The 21,279-nt window shown below is 42.0% G+C and overlaps 1 protein-coding gene across 2 annotated transcripts in view; it reads right to left on the bottom strand.

Moving 5' to 3' along the window:
- EGFLAM (EGF like, fibronectin type III and laminin G domains) overlaps positions 1-21,279 on the bottom strand; it is a 563,129-nt gene that overhangs the window by 396,654 nt on the left and 145,196 nt on the right. For both annotated transcript variants that reach the window (XM_069221264.1, XM_069221268.1), the window contains exon 3: positions 2,726-2,803. In XM_069221264.1, coding sequence (XP_069077365.1) covers positions 2,726-2,803 — 78 coding nt within the window. The remainder of the gene's footprint in view (positions 1-2,725; positions 2,804-21,279) is intronic.

The raw sequence follows: 21,279 nt of genomic DNA, 5'->3' as shown, positions 1-21,279 counted from the left end.
AGCCTAAGCTGCTCTGCTAAGCTACCATTATCTATCAGCCTATGCTGCTAGACACCCTATACACTAATAAGGGATACCTGGGCCTGGTGCAAGGTGTAAGTACCCCTTGGTACTCACTACAAGCCAGTCCAGCCTCCTACAAGACGACATCCGCTCCCTGCTAGACAAGGGAGAGACAGCGGCACTCATCCTGCTAGACCTCTCGGCGGCCTTCGACACAGTCTCCCATCTCACCCTGATATGAAGACTCCATGAATCCGGCATCAGAGACAAGCCCCTCGATTGGATTTAACCCTTCATCTCCCGCAGCACTCAATGAGTGGGACTCGCCCCCTTCCTCGCAGACCCCACACCCACCACCTGCAGAGTTCCCTAGGCATCCTCCCTCAGCCCCACGCTGTTTAACGTATACATGGCCCCGCTAGCCACCATCGCCAGAAGCTACGGAATCAACATCATCTCCTAAGACAATGACATCCAACTCATCCTCTCCCTCTCCAACGAACCCAACAAAGCCAGACACAACTTCTACAAAGGCATGGAACCAGTCGCCAACTGGATGAGAAACAGCTGCCTTCAACTCAACGCAAACAAGACAGAAGTACTCATCATGGGCCCTCAACCCAACGTGTGGAAAGACTCCTGGTGGCCACCCACCCTCGGAAACCCACCCACCCCCACCTGCCAAGCCTGCAACCTCTGGATCATCCTGGACTCCACTCTCAGCATGAACCATCAAATCAACTCAGTCACCTCCACCTGCTTTTGCACCCTCCGCCTCCTACGCAAATCCTTCAAACGGATCCCCCTCTAACATAGAACGACTGTGAAACACGCCCTCATCACCAGCAGGACTGAACTATGGCAAGCACTCTATGCCGGAATCAACAAGAAACTCATCGGCAAACTACAAAACATCCAGAACGCCGCCGCCAGATTGGTTCTCGACCCACCTAGACACTGCTACATCTCGCAACACCTGTGTACACTGCACTGGCTTCCCATTGAGAAAAGAATCACCTTCAAGATCCTCACCCACGCACACAAAGCCCTCCACAACACTGGACCAGACTACCTCAACCATCGACTCAACCTCCACGTACTCCACAGAACACTACGCTCAGCCCAGCTCTCTCTCTCAGAAGTATTCCACATCAGGAAGCCCAGAACAGGAGAACGCTCCTTTTCCTACCTCGTAGCCACCGCCTGGAACGCCCTTCCTCTCCACATCAGACAAACCACCATCCACCTCAGCTTTACAAAGGAACTGAAGACATGGCTTTTTTAAGAACCAACGGTGAACGTTACACTTTCCCCCCCAGCACCTTGAGACCCTAATGGGTGAGTAGTTGCGCTTTACAAGCATTGATTGATTGATTGATTTTCAATTTATTGACATCAATTGTGTTATTTGGATAATTAAAATGGAAAGTGCCAGTGAGGGCACCACTCTAGCAGTTAGTGTAAGGGAGTCGAAGAGTAAGAGGCAGAATGTAAGAAAGGAATGCCATTTTGCCAAAAAGGTAATCAGATTTCTTGAAATTTACTTTAGATAGAGGACCATTGGGTTTGATAACCCTCTGAAACCTGATACGAATGAGGGATTTTAAGAATTAATAGAAAGTGATGTCAGACAACATTAAGTGACAGAAAGGTCTTTTTATTAGTAAATATGAGGCTTCTCAGAAACAATAACAGTAGGTTCCGCAACAGGATATTGCAATCTTTGATAAAACAGGATTTGGGGGTTTCAGATGTCCTGACCACAGCAATATAATAAAGAAAATGGGTACGTTTTCAATGTATACCACAGTAATAGGTTGACCATTTACAACACGTGTTCTATACTAGTGACGTGAGACAGAAGTTATGATCATGTAATTATTTTTCCTACTTCATCTTGTGCTGATAATATTCAAGGCAATATTGTAGACCTTTTCAGGTAATCGGAGTTGTACGCTTGATTAAGTGTAAAGTGAAATACATTCAGTGAATACCAAATACCGCGAGGTAGATTATTTTAGATAATTATTTTCTGATTCCAAACTGGTCTGGCCTAAACTGGAAAATACAATAAACGAATTAGGTTTTTGTAGACACACTTCAAGACAAATCTGTAACGAATAATAATGACTGATGCATGAGAACTTCTGAGCAGCATATTAACAAATGCATGGTTCAAATTTTGGCAGACCATCTTGGATTTAATGTAGTTTATTGGGCTCTAGTTGCTAGAGTGCCCACAGGACTTTACCCCCATCAAAAAAAAACATTACATGGAATTATTACATATTTCTGAGGAGGAAATAGGGACAGTGAGCTCTGCTTCCAGGAGGCTTCATTTTGACAGCCCTTTTGATACCAATAATCTGAATTTCAGGGGACACTGCTAGGGATGGGGCTGCTGTTAGCTGTTACCAGCAGACATCAGGCGTCGTGCGAGTTAGAGCTGTAGATCTGATGGCACACAGGAGCACCTAGCATGTTGCTGGTGCATTTTCAATAGCGGTCCGAACACTTATCATTTACATTCACAAAAAGCTCAGCTCTCGATTGTGAATGAAGGACCAATACATTATGAAAGAATTGATCAGATCTACACAGTCCTTGGCCAGGTTATGCCAATGTTCACAGACTCGTATAACAAATAACCACCATCAGGAAAGGTGAAGATCGCCGAGGGGGCTTTGGTTACAAAAAATATATTGTAAGAACAGAGACTCACCATCATGTCCAGACTGAGAGGGGCATCATGTGATAGCTGCTTCACGGGTTTACCTTTCTCAACCTCTGTATAAAATACCTGAAAACAACAGAATATACGAATTACATTGACGCTTCTTAAGCGTATGCATCATTTTTCCTCCATTGCAAACTAATTCTAAGTTTTATTATTTCCGAGCATCACAACTCTTAAGGCTCTATATATATTTTCTGAAAGTGCTTGATAAGCTGTGTGTATGGCTCTATAACGTAAGAAACCTACAGTTAAACTATTATTTGGATAAGTTTGGAAAAGGTCGCCCTAGAAAATATGTTCTCAAAGCAAAGATTATCCTATGTTTTCCATGACTCCTAAGAAGTATCCCTTCCTTTCTATTTGGATTCTCCAGTATTTTATCTCACATCGAGATACAATGTACAAATATATAAAAATTAGAGCACAGGCTATACCTAAGGAGGGCAGACATCAAATACTCAAGGGGCCCTGAGGTAAAAATGCTCAATGGGGCCCCTTAGCCTGCGGGAGAGGGAGCTTAAAGCATGACATGTGACATCGTTTTTAAAACCTTAAATCTGAGGCAACTTTGGAATAGACTCATATATCAGCTACTTCGATTATTTAAAAATGTAATCAATATGTGTTTGGCAACACGAGTGACTAAGCCACGACCCAGCCACTGTTTATCCGATGAGATGCCTGTCTTTAGCTGACGACATGAACACAGTGTCCTTGCCCGTAGGTTATGACGTTAATAAGGTCAAACGAACTGGTGAAACTTTGCATACCCTCTGTTTTTATGATGAGGTGAAAACTTTAGAGAAAATATGGAGTCAGACTATGGTGGGCATATCCAGTCTTATTTGAGTGATATAAAAAGCAGGTTTATTAGGAAATGGGCCCTGAAAGTTAGGCTGGGACAGGTACTTGCATTTATAAGGCAGAAGTTGGTTAGGCAGGTTGGGGCGGAAATTGGTATTTGTCCCTTCTGTCAAAATTTTCCATTGTCTTTTCCGCATATATTTGTATTTTGCACATACTTCGACAAAACAAGATTACTCCCTGTTCTTAGACGTTTACACGTTTGTCACATTAGAGATTTAAGGCCAGATGTACGACCATTTCATTTTGCGACTCTCTAATTGCGATTCATTGTGAATCAGAATTAGAAACTCGCAAAATGGAATGTACAAATGTGCCTCAGACACATTTAGCGATTCTCAATATGGTCACAAATTACATACCTCATTAATTTACATGAGGTAGGTCACAATTTGGGACCCCAGTGGAAATGGCCGCGCTCACTACTGGGGACAGCAGATCACCATGTCTGTGACTGCTTCTTAAATAAAGCAGTTTTTTTTTGTAATGCAGTCCATTTTTCTTAAAGGAAAACAGGATGCATTACAAACAAACAAAATTAAAGTTTCCTTTTCATTTTTTCAGAGTAAGCAGTGGCTTGTGGGACCAATGCCTGCTCTGAAAAAAACGTTGGTGCCCCCATTCACAAAGGGGAAGGGGTCCCTTGGGGATTCCTTCCCATTTGCGAATGGGTTACCACCAACTTAAAGTTGCTACTAACTACAATGATACCCGACAAGCCTTGAGGGCTATGGGAAAATTATGTGATGATCTATTTCTTGGATTGCAATAAGGAGGTGGTGCCAGAGCATATCAGCCTGGATAGAGAAGCATCATCCTATTTCAGTTGTTGTGCAGGTATCAGTACGGTTAAAAAGGATCTCAGGTCAGAAGAGGGAATGTCCAATTTGAATTTGGCACTGGGTAAGTGAAGATCATTATCATGGAAGTTTATATGTTGACTGGTGTATTTTTACTGCATGACCTATTGGCTGTGCCACATTCCAGAAACATCAGACACAGTCAATTTACTACACTTAGAAAACATAAAGTAAGGTAGGATGATCAACAATAATTTAAGAAGATTTAGGATTCAGTGGTGACTAAACATACTCTAATTTCTAGCAGCATTCTGTGCATTATACAGTCCGCTTAATGGAGGAAATTCACCCAAAGGATTTCACTCTGTATTTTGAGTTTACTCCCAAAATTTCAGGATTGTAAGTTAGCAATGAACTATAAATCAGGCCCTTCAGTTTTTGAACATAGAACCTCCAACCTATAAAAATTACATTTGCTCGGCATTGTTAATAATAGTCAGCCAATATACACAAAGTAACTCACAAAAGGCTTACATTTTGCATTTCCTCACAAAGGGAAAACCTTATGTTATTTCACAATATCTAGTTCCAGTAATACACTTATTGAATTGTCAGTAGTCACCAACTCAAGGTAACCCACATCACATCTCCAAATCAAAAACCAGTTTAAGATCTAAGTACTGTTAATAAAATAATATTTTTTTCAAATTGACATACTTCATATAATTACCAGAAAGAAGACTGAAGAACGAATGAGTCATTTCCTGGCCTCCCTTAAATAAAGCCTATTCTTTCACTGTATTTGACTGCCAAGAAACTATAGGATCAATTTCTCAGTATCTCATGAGTGGCAAAGTTCAAACTATCTTAGTGATATGAACTATTTTAGCAATGTGCTATAACCAATGAACCACTCTATGTCAGGATTTTAAATACAATCACAGTTAAAATTAGAATTACAGTCTTTATTTTATCTGGAAATCACAGGATGGAGATGACTATCAATTGTTCCACCCTATGTACCAGAAACATTAAAATGTTTTTTGAAAATTAATTGTGAATTATCAATTATTCTCTTATATAGTAACAGTCTTCAAACCTAAATAAACATTACATTGATTTCTCATATTTTCTAGTGCTGAAGATGTTTTTTTAGCAAATATAGTTGCAAAATGTTTATGCAAAGCAGAATTGTTCAATTAAGTTAGTGGATTTGTATGTCCAGCTAGGTGATGCTACACTGATTTCTCTTCAAACCCGTGGATATCACCTGTAGATATTGTTAAATGTGATTTCTGTTTGACAGAACCAGTGCTTCCCATGCTAATTCTTATTCCAAACATTTTGAGGTAATTTCTTGTCTTATAATTAAATATGTATTTAAATCTGGTTCCACTACTTCGAATTCCCAACAAAACAGATGTGTACATTAAACTCAATATTGTTTTAATATGTGTTAGCTATAACATGGGATGCCAAAATAGCCATGAGATCTTCACTGGAATCTAAAATGTTAAAAGAAGACATTATCCAAAATGTCATTCCTAGTTAGGGATTTGCTGACAGGATGTAGTATCAGAGAGTCAAAAGCAATTAAGCTATCAACGTTAAATCTCCTATTACACGTAGTGTCAGCATTGGATTAAAAACCTGTGTTGGGTGCATTGCACCTCTCAAATAACATGAATCAAGTGCTCATATCAAATAACATATAGCCAATAAGAAAGTCATTAATAAGAATGTAATCAAGGTCTCTACAAGCCAGTATTGTTAATTTGACAATTACTGGTTGTGTGTAGAAAGAGGTCCTATCATTAAGCCGGATATGCGATGTGTCAGTGTGAAGCAGATCACGATGTATTGCACTCATAAAAGACTAAGGTAAAGGATGTAATAACTGCAGTACATCAACTTTAATTTCAGGTATTCAACAAGTTATATCTTGTATTACAAATACTTAAATAGGACAAAATCTGGAGGCACTATAATAAGGAAATGTTAAGAGCTAAGGAGATTATAAGAAAATAAAGAGGCAGGTTAAGAAAAAGAAAATAAAGAGACAAAGAAACAGCAGTAATGCCAAATAACTTGATGATCTACTAGTGAAGATGTTGCATATAGAAAAAAGGTTTATAAAGATCTGTAAAGAGTTAGAAAATAACTCCTTATCTATATGCATTATGCAGATGATCAATAAATTGATGGTAGATATAATGCACTTGGTATGGTCTCTTAGGGCCAGATGTGCGAAAGGATTTTCTCATAGACACAGAATGGGTACAATCCTTTCGTACATCTGGCCCTTAGTCTCTAGGTTCATGTGCTTCCTCTTGGTCCTATTTCTCAACTACTCAGGATTGTGCTCTTATCTTATCGCATGAAGGGTCTTTCTTTTCTTTTTTCCTTCTCTTTCAGGTTAGTGGGAGCGGAGACGGAGCATGTAGGGCATTAACCCACAAGGGCTGTCTGGTGATTTGACATCTATAGGGACCATTTTTTTCACGGTCACTGTGGGGTAGGTTCAACAGGGGGAGGTTTTGTCACTTAAATTTGCTATCTGTTCACTGTCTTTTTTTGCGTGGGTCTTTCTGGGGTTGGCGAGGAAGCAGGGGAAAATGAGTTGGCTTGATCACTTGGTTACTCTGGATATGGATATCAGTGTTAGTACTGGGATTTGCCAGAAAAGTTAGATTGCCATTTTTTTCTATGGAATGTTTAGTATGTGTCCGCTCAAGGTAATGTACTGGAATTTGGCAGGTCTCAAGTGCCCTCTTAAACATCAGCTGGTTAAAGAGGAAATAGATATCTATAGACCTCCGGTGCTGTGCCTTTTAGAGACCCACCTTGCATATAAAGACCAGTTTTTCTTTAGTCAGTTGGACTACAATAACATCATCTGTACCAGTCAATCAGTCTCTGTACGTGGGGTCGCTACTCTCTGTTCTAGACACCTTGATTATTAAGTCCTCAAATCTTCTTCTGACTCTAAGGGCAGATGGGCAATTGCTTAGTTGATGATCTCTTATAAGACGTTTACCGTTTGCACTGTGCACCCCCCAAGCAGTGATGATCTGGGGCTACTGGATTGGTTGAATTTAGACTTATTGGAGTTGCCAGGTGATTTATTACTTGTTGGTGACTTCAACTGTATAATAAATTATGCTGTTGATACTAACAATTGTACTGTCCATCCTGCATGAAAAAAATTAGGACAGCTATCCTTGAGACAGCTCGGGTACACGGCTTGGTCGATCTATGGTGGACTTTGTATCCAGCAAAACCTGCCTTTACCTTGTGTTCTTCACCTCAGAAGCAGCATTCTAGAATCAACATGGCTTTCATTGGGCAGAGGCTAACCTATCTTGCTGATATTGAAGTTTGTCCCAAGATAACATTAGATCATAATCTGGTCTTGAAGACATTGATGTTACCTGACACAGGCAAGGAAGTGTGCCATTTTATGTTTCCCTGTTCTAGTCTTACTTATAGAAGCCACCTGTCGGGCCTGCTCATGGAGTTCATAACTGTGAATTCCAGTTTAGCTCCGCCGCATATTGTTTGGGATGCTACGAAGGCATACAGACGGGGGCTACACTGCAGTTTATTCTTGATTCTAACAAACCGGACAAAGGTTAGGCTCTTAAATTGTGACTACAAATACAGTAACTAGAGTATCAGCATGCCCAAAACGTCTTGGCTAAAAGACCTGAGAAGGTATCTATCTATCTTGAGTTAGTCAAATATCAGTGTATAATTGATCAGGGGTTCAGCGATAAGGCGGCATCCAAGTTTCATAGAAATAAGGTGCTCCAATATGAATATGAGGAGAACATCAGTAGGGTATTAGCTCATCAAATCTCTTGAAGAAAACACAGAAACACAATACAATGTATAAAGGACAAAGGGCATACTTTCCTCTATGGTACACAAGCAACAGCGAAGCAGTTGAGAGATTTCTAGGAGGAAGTCTTTGGCCAACCACTGCCTGCCAAATATTCCTAGATCGATGAATACTTACAGGGGGCAAATATACTTCATCTCAACCTTTTTTAGGCTTCAGTAATAGAGGGAGACAGCAATATTTTGTAAGTTGGGGCAACAGTTAAATTATTGTAATTGGGGAAGGCAGTAGGAGAATACACTGTCCCCTTGGAGTTCTATGCAAGATTTAGTGAGGTACTTGTCCCGGACTTTATAAAGTTGGTTATATATATATATATATTGATGAAGGTGGCGAGATCACTATTTCCTGAAGCTGTACTAATATAGTGGTCTTCTCAAAGAAAGAGAAACCTCTGGAGAAGAGAGGATCATACCGGTTTATCTCCTTGTTAGACTTTGATGCTATAATATTTGCTCAAGTGTTAGCCTCCCTTCTCCCCCTACTCCCAGTCGAGTATTTGGTCTCATCTCAACAACACGGTTTCATAGCACTTCAAAGTCACTGCCTCAGCTCACACGCAAAGGCCTTCACTCTAGCTTATTGTGCCGCCAGCCAGACTGGGACAATGGCAGGGAGGCAGGAAATTGCAGACACCAGAAGCTTCTCCCACTTCAAAGTGTAAAAGGGGGACTCTCAGACCCACTCTTCAGATCACTTTTGGACCTGTGGAAGACTCATAGGAATGACTGCATGCTCCCCTGTTTCTCTGCTGCAAGACAGAAAGGACTGCTCAACTATTCTATTGCCCTGCTTGAAGAGGGACTGCTCTGCTACACTGCTATCTGAGGAAGAAGGACTGGACCTGTACCTTGAACCCAGGGCCACCAGAGTGAATCCAACGGCTAGGTGGCTGACCTCCTCATGAGTGCCTCAGGGACAGAAAAGCCTCCAATCATCTTGGATCTGCACCTGGACTCTGCTTAATGTAAGTCCTAATCCCACAAGTTCTCCCGTTCCTGTTCTGGACCCTTGGAAGTGAGGATAAAGGTGCTCTGCCAGCCAAGCTGTGGTCCCCATCAGAAATGATGCAGCGTGATGCAACCTGACGCAGCCCTCGAAGCTCCTCATCAGAATGGATGGATCACGACATAACTCGATGCACGCCTCACATTGCAGCCCTTGCAGCTTCTCACTGGATCCGACACAGCATGAAACAACTCAACACTGACCTTGCATCACAGCTCTCTCAGTTCCTCATCGGAACCAACACAGCGTGACACAAACCTCGCATTGCGGCACTTGCAGCCCCTCATCAGAACCAATGAATTGCAATGAAACTCGACATGGACCTCGCATTGCCGCCCCTCCTCGAAACCGATGCAGCATGATGTATCTCGATACGAGACCCCTCATCACTCCTCAGAATCACCGCTGGGGGGGCACAATGCTCCACCACAAGCATATAACCTACAGTTCTCAGTGGACCCAACCTGGTCCCTGTAGCTGGCCTGCGCTCTATCGCAGTTGGCCTGATCTTGAGACTTTGACCTGGTCAAGTACAACCAGATAACCACAGTTGGTACTTTGCGCTTTTAACCACTATTTTTACCTGAACTTTTAAAACTGTATAACTCCTGCTCTACTGACAGAATTTTTGTTGTTTTGGTGTCAAATAATTTATTAAATATTACTCTATTTTTCTAAATTGGTGTGGGTTTTTTCTTGTATTGTTTTCTCACTTTCTTACTGTTGGTGAGCTGCATAAATACTTTACACTGTGCCTCTAAGTGAAGTCAGACTGATTTTGTGCCAGGCTACCGGAGGGTTAAGCACAGGTTAATTTAGTGACTATTTGTGGCTCACCCTGAAAAGGATTGTGGCTGGTGCTGGACAAGGGATCACACCCCCTTCAACCAACAACGCAATTTTATATACTTCTGATTTTAATTGATAATTGTTTAGGAAGGAAGAGATAGATAAGGCATTCTGTACGTGTGATAAAAAAGGAGATGCCTTCAACAAAAATGGTCAGCTGTCCAGTACAACTCATGTTGGCCAGCAGGGATGACACAGCCCTGACTACACTTGGTAAACGGCCAGTTTCTCAACTACTTTAAGAAATTTTCTATAGTTAAAACGTTGGGTAGGGATCACCTGACTCAGTTATTCATTTGGGAATGCATAAATGCAGTGCTTAATTTGAGCAGGTGGTTGTGGGTGGGGCCCAAAAGCACTCATTTTTGGGGAGCAGCACTTATTTTTCCTCAATAGACTTTGATCTAGAGTGAGAGAGAAAAACACAAAGGAGGGAAAGAAGGAAGAGAAAGATGGAAAAAGCTGATAAAGAAAGAATGCAGGGATGAAAAAGAACCTGCAAGAGTAAAATAAAGGCGCAGGCAGTAACTGGTGATGGGTTAAAGAGATGGCAGGTGGAATCAAAACTTGGTATTAGGCACCCCAACCTTTGATAGTGCCAACCGCGAGCTTCTGAGCACTTACTCTTTTACAAATTGAGCACTGGTATTTTTATTTTAAGATTAACACAGCTATCATTAGAAAGGCTCAGTTGTGCGCGTGCCACGTGAGACCTCTCCAGGCACCTCCACACCCCCCAAGCAAGCAAGGTTACGAGCTTGCCTACCAGTGGCTGCTTTCAGCTACAGAGGGCCAACACAGTGCTCGTTTCCTGTGGGCTGGTAGGTTCGCCATCAGCCTGCTCAGAGTTAGAACCCCGGTCAAATCAAATCGAAACCCCCAATGTTACATACAACAGTGAGGTAAGTTATCCAGGCATGTTTTTTTCCATTGAATTCAAGCACTTGTGATTCGTCGTTCTCTCTAACAATTCTAGACTACAAGTACCAAAATGCAAAGGAAAGGGTTAATCCACCCTTGACGGCATGTGAAATATTGTTAATTTGAGTCAAATGGCACAATTCCAGGTGTGTACTGGCATTTTATTGAGCTGTACAAACCCTGTTAGCGATCAACAGAGCGGTGCACATTGCAAAAGAGCATGTACAGCGAGCATGTCAGTGTAAGGGACGGAACGATAGGTGTGGTATCGGAGGCGGTAAAGCTGGCAAGCAGACAGTGCTGGACCTTGGCACTTACTTTCTCATGACATAGTAAGACTGGGTGTGGTAAAGTCAGCAAATCGGACAGGGGCCTGGAAATGACAGGGTTAGAAAGAGGCTATGCCTCGAGTGTGACTTACACTATTTCTGTTCTGCGTGGCTTCTGTAACAGCCACTACCCCTGCAGCACAGGGCAAGGGCGCATTATGTTATGTCTCAAACAGTTCCACATCCAAGAAGAGTTGTCTGTGACACAGAACAATGCGGTCGGCGTCATGAAAAGACCAGAAGAACAGGAAATGAGAGCTACAATTGGGAAAAGCACATGCCACAGGGGATTCCTTCTGATGTTCACTATGTACCCATCTGCTAACAATTCCCTTCCTTTTTTTAGCTTCTTAAAATACCATTTAGCATTAACCATGGGGACATGGTGTTGTTTACCCTCAAGATACCTCGGGATTTGACTGTCGTCCGTACAGAGAATGTTTTATTAAGCACAGGTCTTCAGTCTTCACTTGCAATTTATATGATCAATTTCACAAGATGGTTGTAAACCTTTACTCCCATTCAGGAGCACAAACTAAGTTAAGCCAGAAAATATTCAGCAGATACTGGAATTATTACTAATAGAAAACACAACGCAGTCGGAAAGGCAACGATGTCATTATCTAACAAGATCTAAATAAGTAAACATGAGGCACGTTAGGCAACTCTTTATAATTACATAAAGAAATTACATCAGTAATTTGAGACACCCAGAGACTGTCACAGTGGGCCTCATGTCACCTCTTACACTCTCACAGGATGAGGCAGTCTGATTGTGCTCGCTCTCATGAGAGACTTACAGCCACTGTAAGAGGTAGGAGAGGTGCACCAAACAAATATCAGTCTTGTCCTCTCTGACTACCCTGCTGAGATCTGCACTGGTGCACTCAGGCTAACCTCTGATTGCACAACCCTGAGACTGAGGACACTGAAGGGGGCAAAGAGCGGACCTTGCCCCCTCCAAAGAGTCCCCACCACAGAAAGAAAATGCAGACCCCTTTCCACCTCAGACTGAGCCGTCCCCTGAGAAGCTCTGCATTGTGAGCCCCAGGCTCATGTCTTGTAACTGGACACCTCAGTGAAGCTATGTTTCCCTCGTATGCACAGGGAAAACTATCATGAAAATGAGAGAACATTCTCATGTCAGGTGCTTGCTTTAGGATCTAAATGGACACATTGTATGCCCGTGGTTACAAGGGTTGTATGTGTATTCCATGAAGAAAACAAACCGAATTAGACTGTTCTGGCAAATCATTTTCATCCGACTAGTGTTCATTATTTTTTTCAGCTAGAATGGCTTCCACTAGGCTGACAAACATACCTGGCGAATTCCATTCTTGGTGAATAGGATTTTACTTCTAGCTGTATTTTCTTTTTTCTTTTAAGGGGTGCTCTCTCCAGTTTATCAAACCCACCGACTTCCACACTCGCACAGATTGCTTTTATTAATCTTTTTCTGCCTTCTCCATGCATTTTTAATCCCTAAAACATTTCCCGCGCTAGGTTACTTTGACTTTTTTTTTTAAATGGCTTCTTAGCAGCTCTCAAGCCCCATCCAAACTCCTCGCCTTCCATTCTCCGTTCTATTTTTTTATGTAACATATTTTTATTTTAAACACAGCAGAACAGGTACAATGTGGTAAAGAAGATTCAAGGAGCAGCACACTGAAATGGTACATATCATTATAGCGTAGGGACACTGTGGCAGTCAAAAGTACATACACAGATGAGTAAACCCTACATCCAGGTTTCAATATCACCGATTTCCCCGCCTTCTCAACATTGAGAATTTTACCCCAAGCCCACTCCATCTTCACGTTAAGTACGCCAGCTGCCCCATGTTTTTCCCCGTTTTTGAGGGCAACCTCTTCTCTGGTACACCACTTTTTCAGCTTGTTGGCACCAGTTTATGTCTTTCTACCATTCATGAATCCAGGAAGGGGTTGATGTGCCTCACGCTGTATATTGCGGCTCAAGAAGATTATGTTCCTGCCACAGGTCAGTCAGACCCAACACGTCTATAAACGCTGTTAAGAGAGTGGTTTCGCTGTCTCCTTCTACTTGGTGTGACCTATGAATTGTAGGGTCCGTCACCACATTCATGTCACCCCCCAGGAGTGACGACGCCTTATGGCATGTTTACTATCACAGAGCGCCCAGCTCTGGTAATGTCTGTGTGTGCATCTTCGTTGGGTGTAAGTAGAGCAGAGGATCATTGTATAGCCTTGCCAGCTGCCAATCTGGGCCACAAATCTCTCTAAAGGGTGACACCATGTGAGCAGTGAGTTGTACGGGAGCAACGTTTTAACCAATATCCCCACCCCTCCGGAGTTGATCGTAAAGCTTGCATGGGCTGTCAGTGTTAAACCCATCCTATCTAGTGCCTTGTAACAATTGCCCTTCAGATGTGTCTCTTGCATCACTACTATGGGTTTAATTACGAGTCTGGTGGTCACTAGACCACCAGACTCACGGTGCTGGTCTGGATCGTCACTCCGTTGGCAATCCGAGAGTCACATTACAACCCTAGCGGTCTGACCACCAAGGTTCTGCCATCTCCACTGGGATCGGTGATCCCGATGGGCTGACAGTTGGTGCAGGTTTTAATCAGCCAGGGCGCTCGTCACATAGTGCCGCCCTGCCGAGTACAACATGGTTCTCAGACAGCCTTTTCATGGCGGTTTCACAGCCATGAAAAGGCCGGTGGAGAACAGGTGGAGGGGGTCACAGGGGGGCCCCTGCCCAGCACCCTTGTAATGCGCACTGTCTGCAGTAAAGTACTGAAAATAACACAAACAAGGCATTTCTCTAATTCCTGGTAATTGCAAGGCGCTTCTTAGAAGTTTTACAAAGAATGAATTGGGCCACTAATGGTTGGTAATGCAGTGTAGCTTGAATTGACAAAAGTAACTTTTTCATGCATGAAAAAAATACACAAACATTAGATTATGTATTATGAGTGGAATGTAAATGACAGAAGCAAGACCAAAAGCCATTAATACTGTGCAGACAGTGTGCATTACAAGGGTGCCGCCACCACTTTCCTTGGTTTCCACCTGTCAGCCCAGCAGGAAAGTCATAATGGGTCTGGCATGGAGGTCGCCACTACAGTGGCAGCCACCCTGTCAGGAGTTTGGCAGACGGGTGTTACCGTCCGCCAAATTCGTAATCAGGGCCTATGTCTTAAGAGTGTCTCTTTAGATAATGTAGTATCATAGTCCTCTTGATCTTACTCCCAGGTCGGTTTATATTCTAGGTTAACACCTTTAAATTGTTACTGTGCAGTGACCCCTTCCCATCAGAAGATGGCTAGGTGGACTATCCCTAAATGTTATGCCCATGCCAAAAGGTGCAATGCCCAGTGCCTGACTTCACATCTAACACCTTCCATGTCTGTACTGCAGCAAAGCTGAAACAGAACATTTTTACTGAAATGAACTGATAACGCGTCCCTTTATGGTATTTTATTACACATCAGGACTCGTTTTAGGCTAATGAATCTTTTGACCCAGTTGAGAGACACCTTAGGACGAGATAGCTAATCAATATATCAATCAATACATCAATAATGTCATCAATATTTATCATGGCAATGCATTTCACTTTAGTCAAAGTCATTAATCAATTCAAAGACGCTACCATGACCTTTCAGCCATGAATAACCACACATTGTTTAGTAGAATTTTATGAATTTTATTCCCTATTAATTACAGTCTAATAGCAAATGCGATAATCTCAACACCAAGAAACATAATAGCATAGTCACGATATGGCAACTCTGATAAGCTTTCATTAAAGCAAGAATCACAAACATCAGAACATAACACAGCGTGAACATAGATAAATTTTAGCAGAGTGTCAATAACACGTCAGTTCAACAAAGCATAGTGTCGGTCGTTTGTCTATTTGCGTCAGTTTGATGAACACCTGTTCTAACCACTGATTAGCATTCGCATGTTGGGCTTCATGTAAAACAATTTAGAACACTAATTTGGAAAACATCTAGTTAAGGTCTCTGTCAAAAGCAAGCAGTTGGTACCTAGAAAGGAAAAGCAAACAGACAAATCACAAATGCATTGTCATAATTACCCTCCAAGGATTAGGTCAGCACACAGGTTCAGTCTTCGTCTTCAGGACATCAGTCAATTCGCCATCAGTCAGAACTCAGTTCTGGGGCAAAAGGCACTTTCCTCATAAGGAGGTAAAGTGTAAATGGACAATCTAAGGGCGAGGATGGTTTTAAGTAAACCACCAAGTCACCAAACAGAGTTACAGAGTTTCTGGATAAAATCAAAGCATTCCCTAACCCACCTAAATGACCTCCCTGTGACATGGGGTGTTATCCCTTTTTCGTAGTACATTCCCCCAAAATTCTATTGGACATTTGCTATACCCCACTATCTTTAACCTATCGTATAACACATTAGGTAATCCTAATCTTCACCCCATATTATTTTACAAGCTTTTGATTGGTCTTCGTAATTGATGTCTTCAGAGGTGGCACGTCCGGTGTGATTTCATCCTTTTGTAATTCTTTGCACATCTTTTGGTCAGCAGTTCCGTTGTCTTCACCGGTTTGAATGACCTTGTACATTACATTAATCTACATTGTTTCATTTCACTTTTAACATTTATTTTGCAAGACGATGAGAAGCGGTGGGAAATGGATTTACATGGTTACATTCATCTTCCAAAAAGAACTTGCAGGGTCATGTACCATGTGAGTCAGCACACTGAAAAATAGAAAAGGCATTTAATATGAGAGCCAAGCAGCTAAGCTGCAACTCATGCTAACTTAAGGCCTATGAGGTTTTCAATACAGATTTAATAACGCAAATGTTAGTATAAGCTCATTTGAACATAATATAAACATTTTCACTATCATCATTAGTTCGCGTATACATTGGTGGCCACTCATCGTGGTCACAATTCTAGCGCACCTCTAAGCCAAATTGCTATTACTATAGTTTCTATGCAGCATCATCACACCTTAATTCATAAACATTTCATGTTAATGTAGATTATATAAGCTACGCTCTCTCAGTCCCTCCTCTGTTGACGTTCGTCATCACACAAACCTTTCCCTTTGACCTTTCACTTACATTTTTCACCTTACGCATAATGCGCATTTCCACATCTTGGGCCAGATATAGCAAAGGTTTTTACCCATTCTGTGTCTATGGGAAAAAGTGTTCGTACATATGGCCCCTTGTCCCTTATGTGAACTTTCCAAAATTTCGTTAAACATTTTCTCCCTTTCAGTTGATTCATTTTTTCTGGTGCTCTTTGTCCAATTTCTTTTAATTTTATCATTAATTTTGCATGCTCCCCATAATCCTAATAGACAGGCCATAACAATTAATAGACCCCTTAATATTTTTGCGAGTACCCCATTCCAAATATTGCTACACCAGCTCCCTACTCTGGCAATTCCTTTTCCTAATTTCTCCCACACTCCAGGTTCCTTCAAATCCTTTAAATCTGCACTATCTCTATTTAGGTTAGTAAGCATACCTCTAATCTTTTTACTATTGTCAGGTATATATGAGCATCAATGACGCTCGTTGAGCATCTTACAGACCCCCCCACTCTTCGCTAAAAGAATGTCTAAAGCAAGCCGATTTTGAAGAGTCATAGCTCTTTCTGCAGCAAGTTCAGTATCCATCAGGAGTACAGCCACTGTAAAATTTGTCAGCATGTTATCCACAATAGTAGACAACTTTTGAATCTTTATGGAGTTTAAAATAACCCCTAATGAAGGAATTATGGCTCCAAATATGTCACCAACGACAGCAGCCGTTGTCTCTCGTTTTTGTATAGCATGTTGTAATTCAGATGTTTTAGGTATTTGTTTTAAGTCATCAATCTGGTAAATCTTTGGGAAAACTATTCCCAAATAACATGTCCCATACCATCCCTTAGGGAGACAGTAATAAGCATTAAGTCCACAGATATAATAGATCCCAGGGATCGCTGGATCCTGTCCATTTAACATAAATGTCCATTTACTCTGAAACAAAAATACATGCCTGCATTCACTCGTTCCCACAAATAAAGTGTCATGTTCCGATTTCGGCCTATATATACAAAGCCTCCCTACATGTAATGAATCTATAGCTAATTTGCCTTGCGTCTTGATTGCAGTGTAAGCATAATCATTTGCATATGTGTGTTTTTCTAGCCCCTTTTCTAATCTTTCCTTCAATGCTTTGCGTCTATCATCGGTGTGATCTAAGAAGCTTTTCTCTACAGGTGTCAATAAGCAGGTCAGATTGTTGCGGTGTGCATAAGCTGTCTCTCACTAATTTTATACTATGTTCCTTAGCTAACTTCTTCAGAAACTCAATCACAGGCACAGAAGAAAACATAAAATCCAGATTTGAATAAAAGTATTGCACATGCTCTTGATTATAAAATCTTGTTAATAGCAAGCTACAACTTATCCCGTATGTTAGTGGAAGGCTATGGTAGGTGACCCCTTCTTGCACCGATAAAGGAATCTTTGTGCACACATAACAGTTTTTCGCATCCATGGTCTCAACATACTCATTCAGCAAGCGATAGAAGACATTAGTAGAAATATTTTTTCTTTGAATTAGTTCCCTCATGCAAGTGTTTTGCATCCTGCTCAAACGTTTCCCATGGTGTTAGTGTTGTAGTCTCAGGTTTTGAAGCATTGTTAGTCACCTTCTTATCCAACCACGGCATTCCCACAATCACTCCCACAATTATTATTGCACACACAATACCTAATATAAGACTCAACCAACCACACACCTTACCCTTCTTGTTACTACCTCCATTATAAGCCATGTCTGTAAAGAATCAGATAGCAGAATAACAATCAACTTGAGGACGATATAAAACTCTTTTCTTTTCTCTCTTTTTTTCTCCTTCTTTTCTTTGATGCAAAAGTCTCTTTCTTTCTGCGTATATTTACAGAGTTTCACTCACTCCAGGACCCCTTTGTCACATCAGGTTAGCAGCTTGTCATAATCAGGTTCTCAAAGTCAAATCAGGTTATCAGTGTCTCATCCGGTAATTTATAAGTCTCTTTTCTTTAATTTTTCAGTTTTAAATTTTTAACAAAGTCTTTTCTTTGAGTTACTTCAGGTACCGTAGTATTGGCCTGGTACTTCTCGATCAAAACAGAACGCTAAAAATTCTTGTTGCCATTCAGATGTTGTTGCATATGCCCATTCAGGACCTGCGTACCTTCTATTTGCGGTTCTCTTTCTTTTCAATCTGCGTTCACCTTGCAATTCTCCTTCACTCAGATCTTCTACTCGGGATGTATCAGTTTCTTCTGTTATTGTTTCACCTGGTACGCTTCTTGCTTTTGCAGCCTGTTTCTCTGGCTAGTTATCTCCCTTATGTGTCTTCTTCCTGTTTATCTTTTCAGGATGCTGAATAGCACCCTCCTCTTGTACTATGGTGTTTTCTCTTGATGGACCTGCAACTGGCTCTGGGGATGCCGGAGTACTTTGGTCTCTTTCTATTATTTCCCCTTCTTCTTCTTCTTCTGGATCTGTAACGGGTTCAAGTTCTAACCCGTATCCATCTATTTCTGGGAGAACCTCTCCTTGATTTAGTTCTCCTGCTTCCTCTACTGAGATAGGCACACTGTCACCTCTCTCAAACTCGTTCACTGTTTGAGGGACTAGGCTGTTCTCAGTGGGCTCTCCTGCAGTCTCAGTTCCCTCTTGGCTGTTTTCTGGCCCTGAGACTTCCCTCTCTGGAACTGTTGTGCCGGAAACTTCAAGTTCCTCATCAGTTGGACACGTTACCTTTTTTGTGTGACTGGCATGTATCCAATTTGGAACGCCTGCACATTTCACAGCAGTGGTTGTTGTCAAGATTACTTGATATGGCCCCTTCCAGGGCGGCTCCAAACACGACTTTCTCACGTGCTTCTTGACAACCACCCAGTCACCGGCTTGTAGGGTGTGACCTGGATCACCGATCGGTGGCAATGTGTTAGCTTCTACCTGGTGATAGAAAGAGCGAATCACATCAGCCAAGCCTTTGCAGTAGTCCAACACCATATCATCCGTGATATTCACTAGAGCATTTGCAGGTACTGCGGGTAACCTCATAGCTCTGCCCATTAGGATCTTGTGTGGTGATAGTCCTGTTTTCTTATCGGGGTGTTCCTAATTGACATCAGCACTAAGGGTAATGCATCTGGCCATTTCATATTGGTAGCTGCGCACATCTTTGCCATTTTTGATTTCAAGGTACCATTCATTTGCTCTACTAATCCTGAGGCTTCAGGCCGGTAGCTACAGTGCAGCTTCTGTTCAATATCTAATGCGGCACACAAGAGTTTAATCACCTCATTGTCAAAGTGTCTGCCCCTATCTGATTCTATAGAGACCGGAAACCTGAACCTGGGTATTAGTTCCCTAAGCAGCAGCTTTGCAACTGTGAGACTGTCATTTCCATGTGTTGGGTAAGCTTCAATCCAGTGGCTGAAAACACACACAATCACCAACACGTATTTCAATCCTCCGCAAACAGGCATTTCAATGAAATTCATTTGCATCTTGCTAAATGGACCGCCAGCTCTCCCTATGTGGCTCAAAGTTACCACAGTCCTTTTTCCGGCATTCATCTGCTGACAGATGATGCACCTGTGACAGGTAACCCCTGCGGCATGTCTGAACTTTGGGTTAAACCAATCGATTTTGAATGACCTGATCATTGCATCTCTTCCAAGATGAGCCTGTCCATGATAAAGCCTAGCGAACTGTGACAGAAGACTGTTTGGCAAAACTAATTTCCCCTCCTCTGAGACCCACAAGTCGTCAGCCCTCTGTACACATTGCATTCTTTGCCAGGTACGTTTTTCCTCTTTGCTAGCACGACTCTGTAGTGTCTTTAGCTCATCTAATGTATCGACCACCCTTAATGCAAGGTTCAAGCATGTGTCATTTTCAGTTTGCGGCATCAATTCCCACTGATCCTTAAACGATATACAGTGCCCAAAACCTTGCGACTTCATCTGCATAGCCGTTTCCCATGGACACAAAGTCTTGTGACTTAACATGAGTATTGCATTTCACCACGGCAATTTCAAGAGGTAACTGAATCGCATGTAACAAATCCTTGATTTGTTCACCATTTTTCACAGGAGAACCAGAAGAGGTCATGAAACCTCTCTGCGAACACAATTGGACAAAATCATGTACAATTCCAAATCCATACCTGCTGTCAGTATAGATAGTGACTCTCAGATTTTCAGCTGCGTGGCATGCCTTAGTAAGGGCAATTAGCTCTGCCACTTGTGCGGAATACACTCTCTCGAGCCAGGAAGCTTCAGTGATACCAGCTATGGTACATACAGCGTAAACAGCTCTCAGCATTCCGACTGAGTCTCTCAAACAGGATCCAACAACAAACATAATACAGTAATTTTCTTTTAACTGTGTATCTTGAATATCAGGTCGTGGCTTGGTACCTAGTTCTGTTACCTCAAGACAATCATGCTCAACTTCCTCTTCATTATTAACCTCAGTATTCTCAGCAGGAAGTAGAGTTGCCGGGTTCAATACAGTACATCGTTTCAGCGAAACATTAGGTGACCCCAGTATAATTGTCTCATATTTGGTAAGACGACCATTTGTCATGTGCTGAGTTTTGGTTCGAGTCAACAAAAGTTCAACTGAATGCGGAACCATTACTGTTAGGGGATATCCCATTACTATGCCTTCACACTGCGTGAGGCTCTGACCAACTGCTGCAACTGCGCGCAAACAACCCGGTAAGGCTGCTGCGACGGGGTCCAAGGTAGCTGAAAAATATGCTACAGGGCGATTTGCACCTCCATGGACCTGTGTCAAGACAGACAAAGAACAAGCATCACGT

This window comes from Pleurodeles waltl, chromosome 1_1 (assembly GCF_031143425.1).
Source record: "Pleurodeles waltl isolate 20211129_DDA chromosome 1_1, aPleWal1.hap1.20221129, whole genome shotgun sequence".
Lineage (NCBI taxonomy): Eukaryota > Metazoa > Chordata > Amphibia > Caudata > Salamandridae > Pleurodeles > Pleurodeles waltl.
This window is presented reverse-complemented; position numbering and strand designations above follow the sequence as displayed.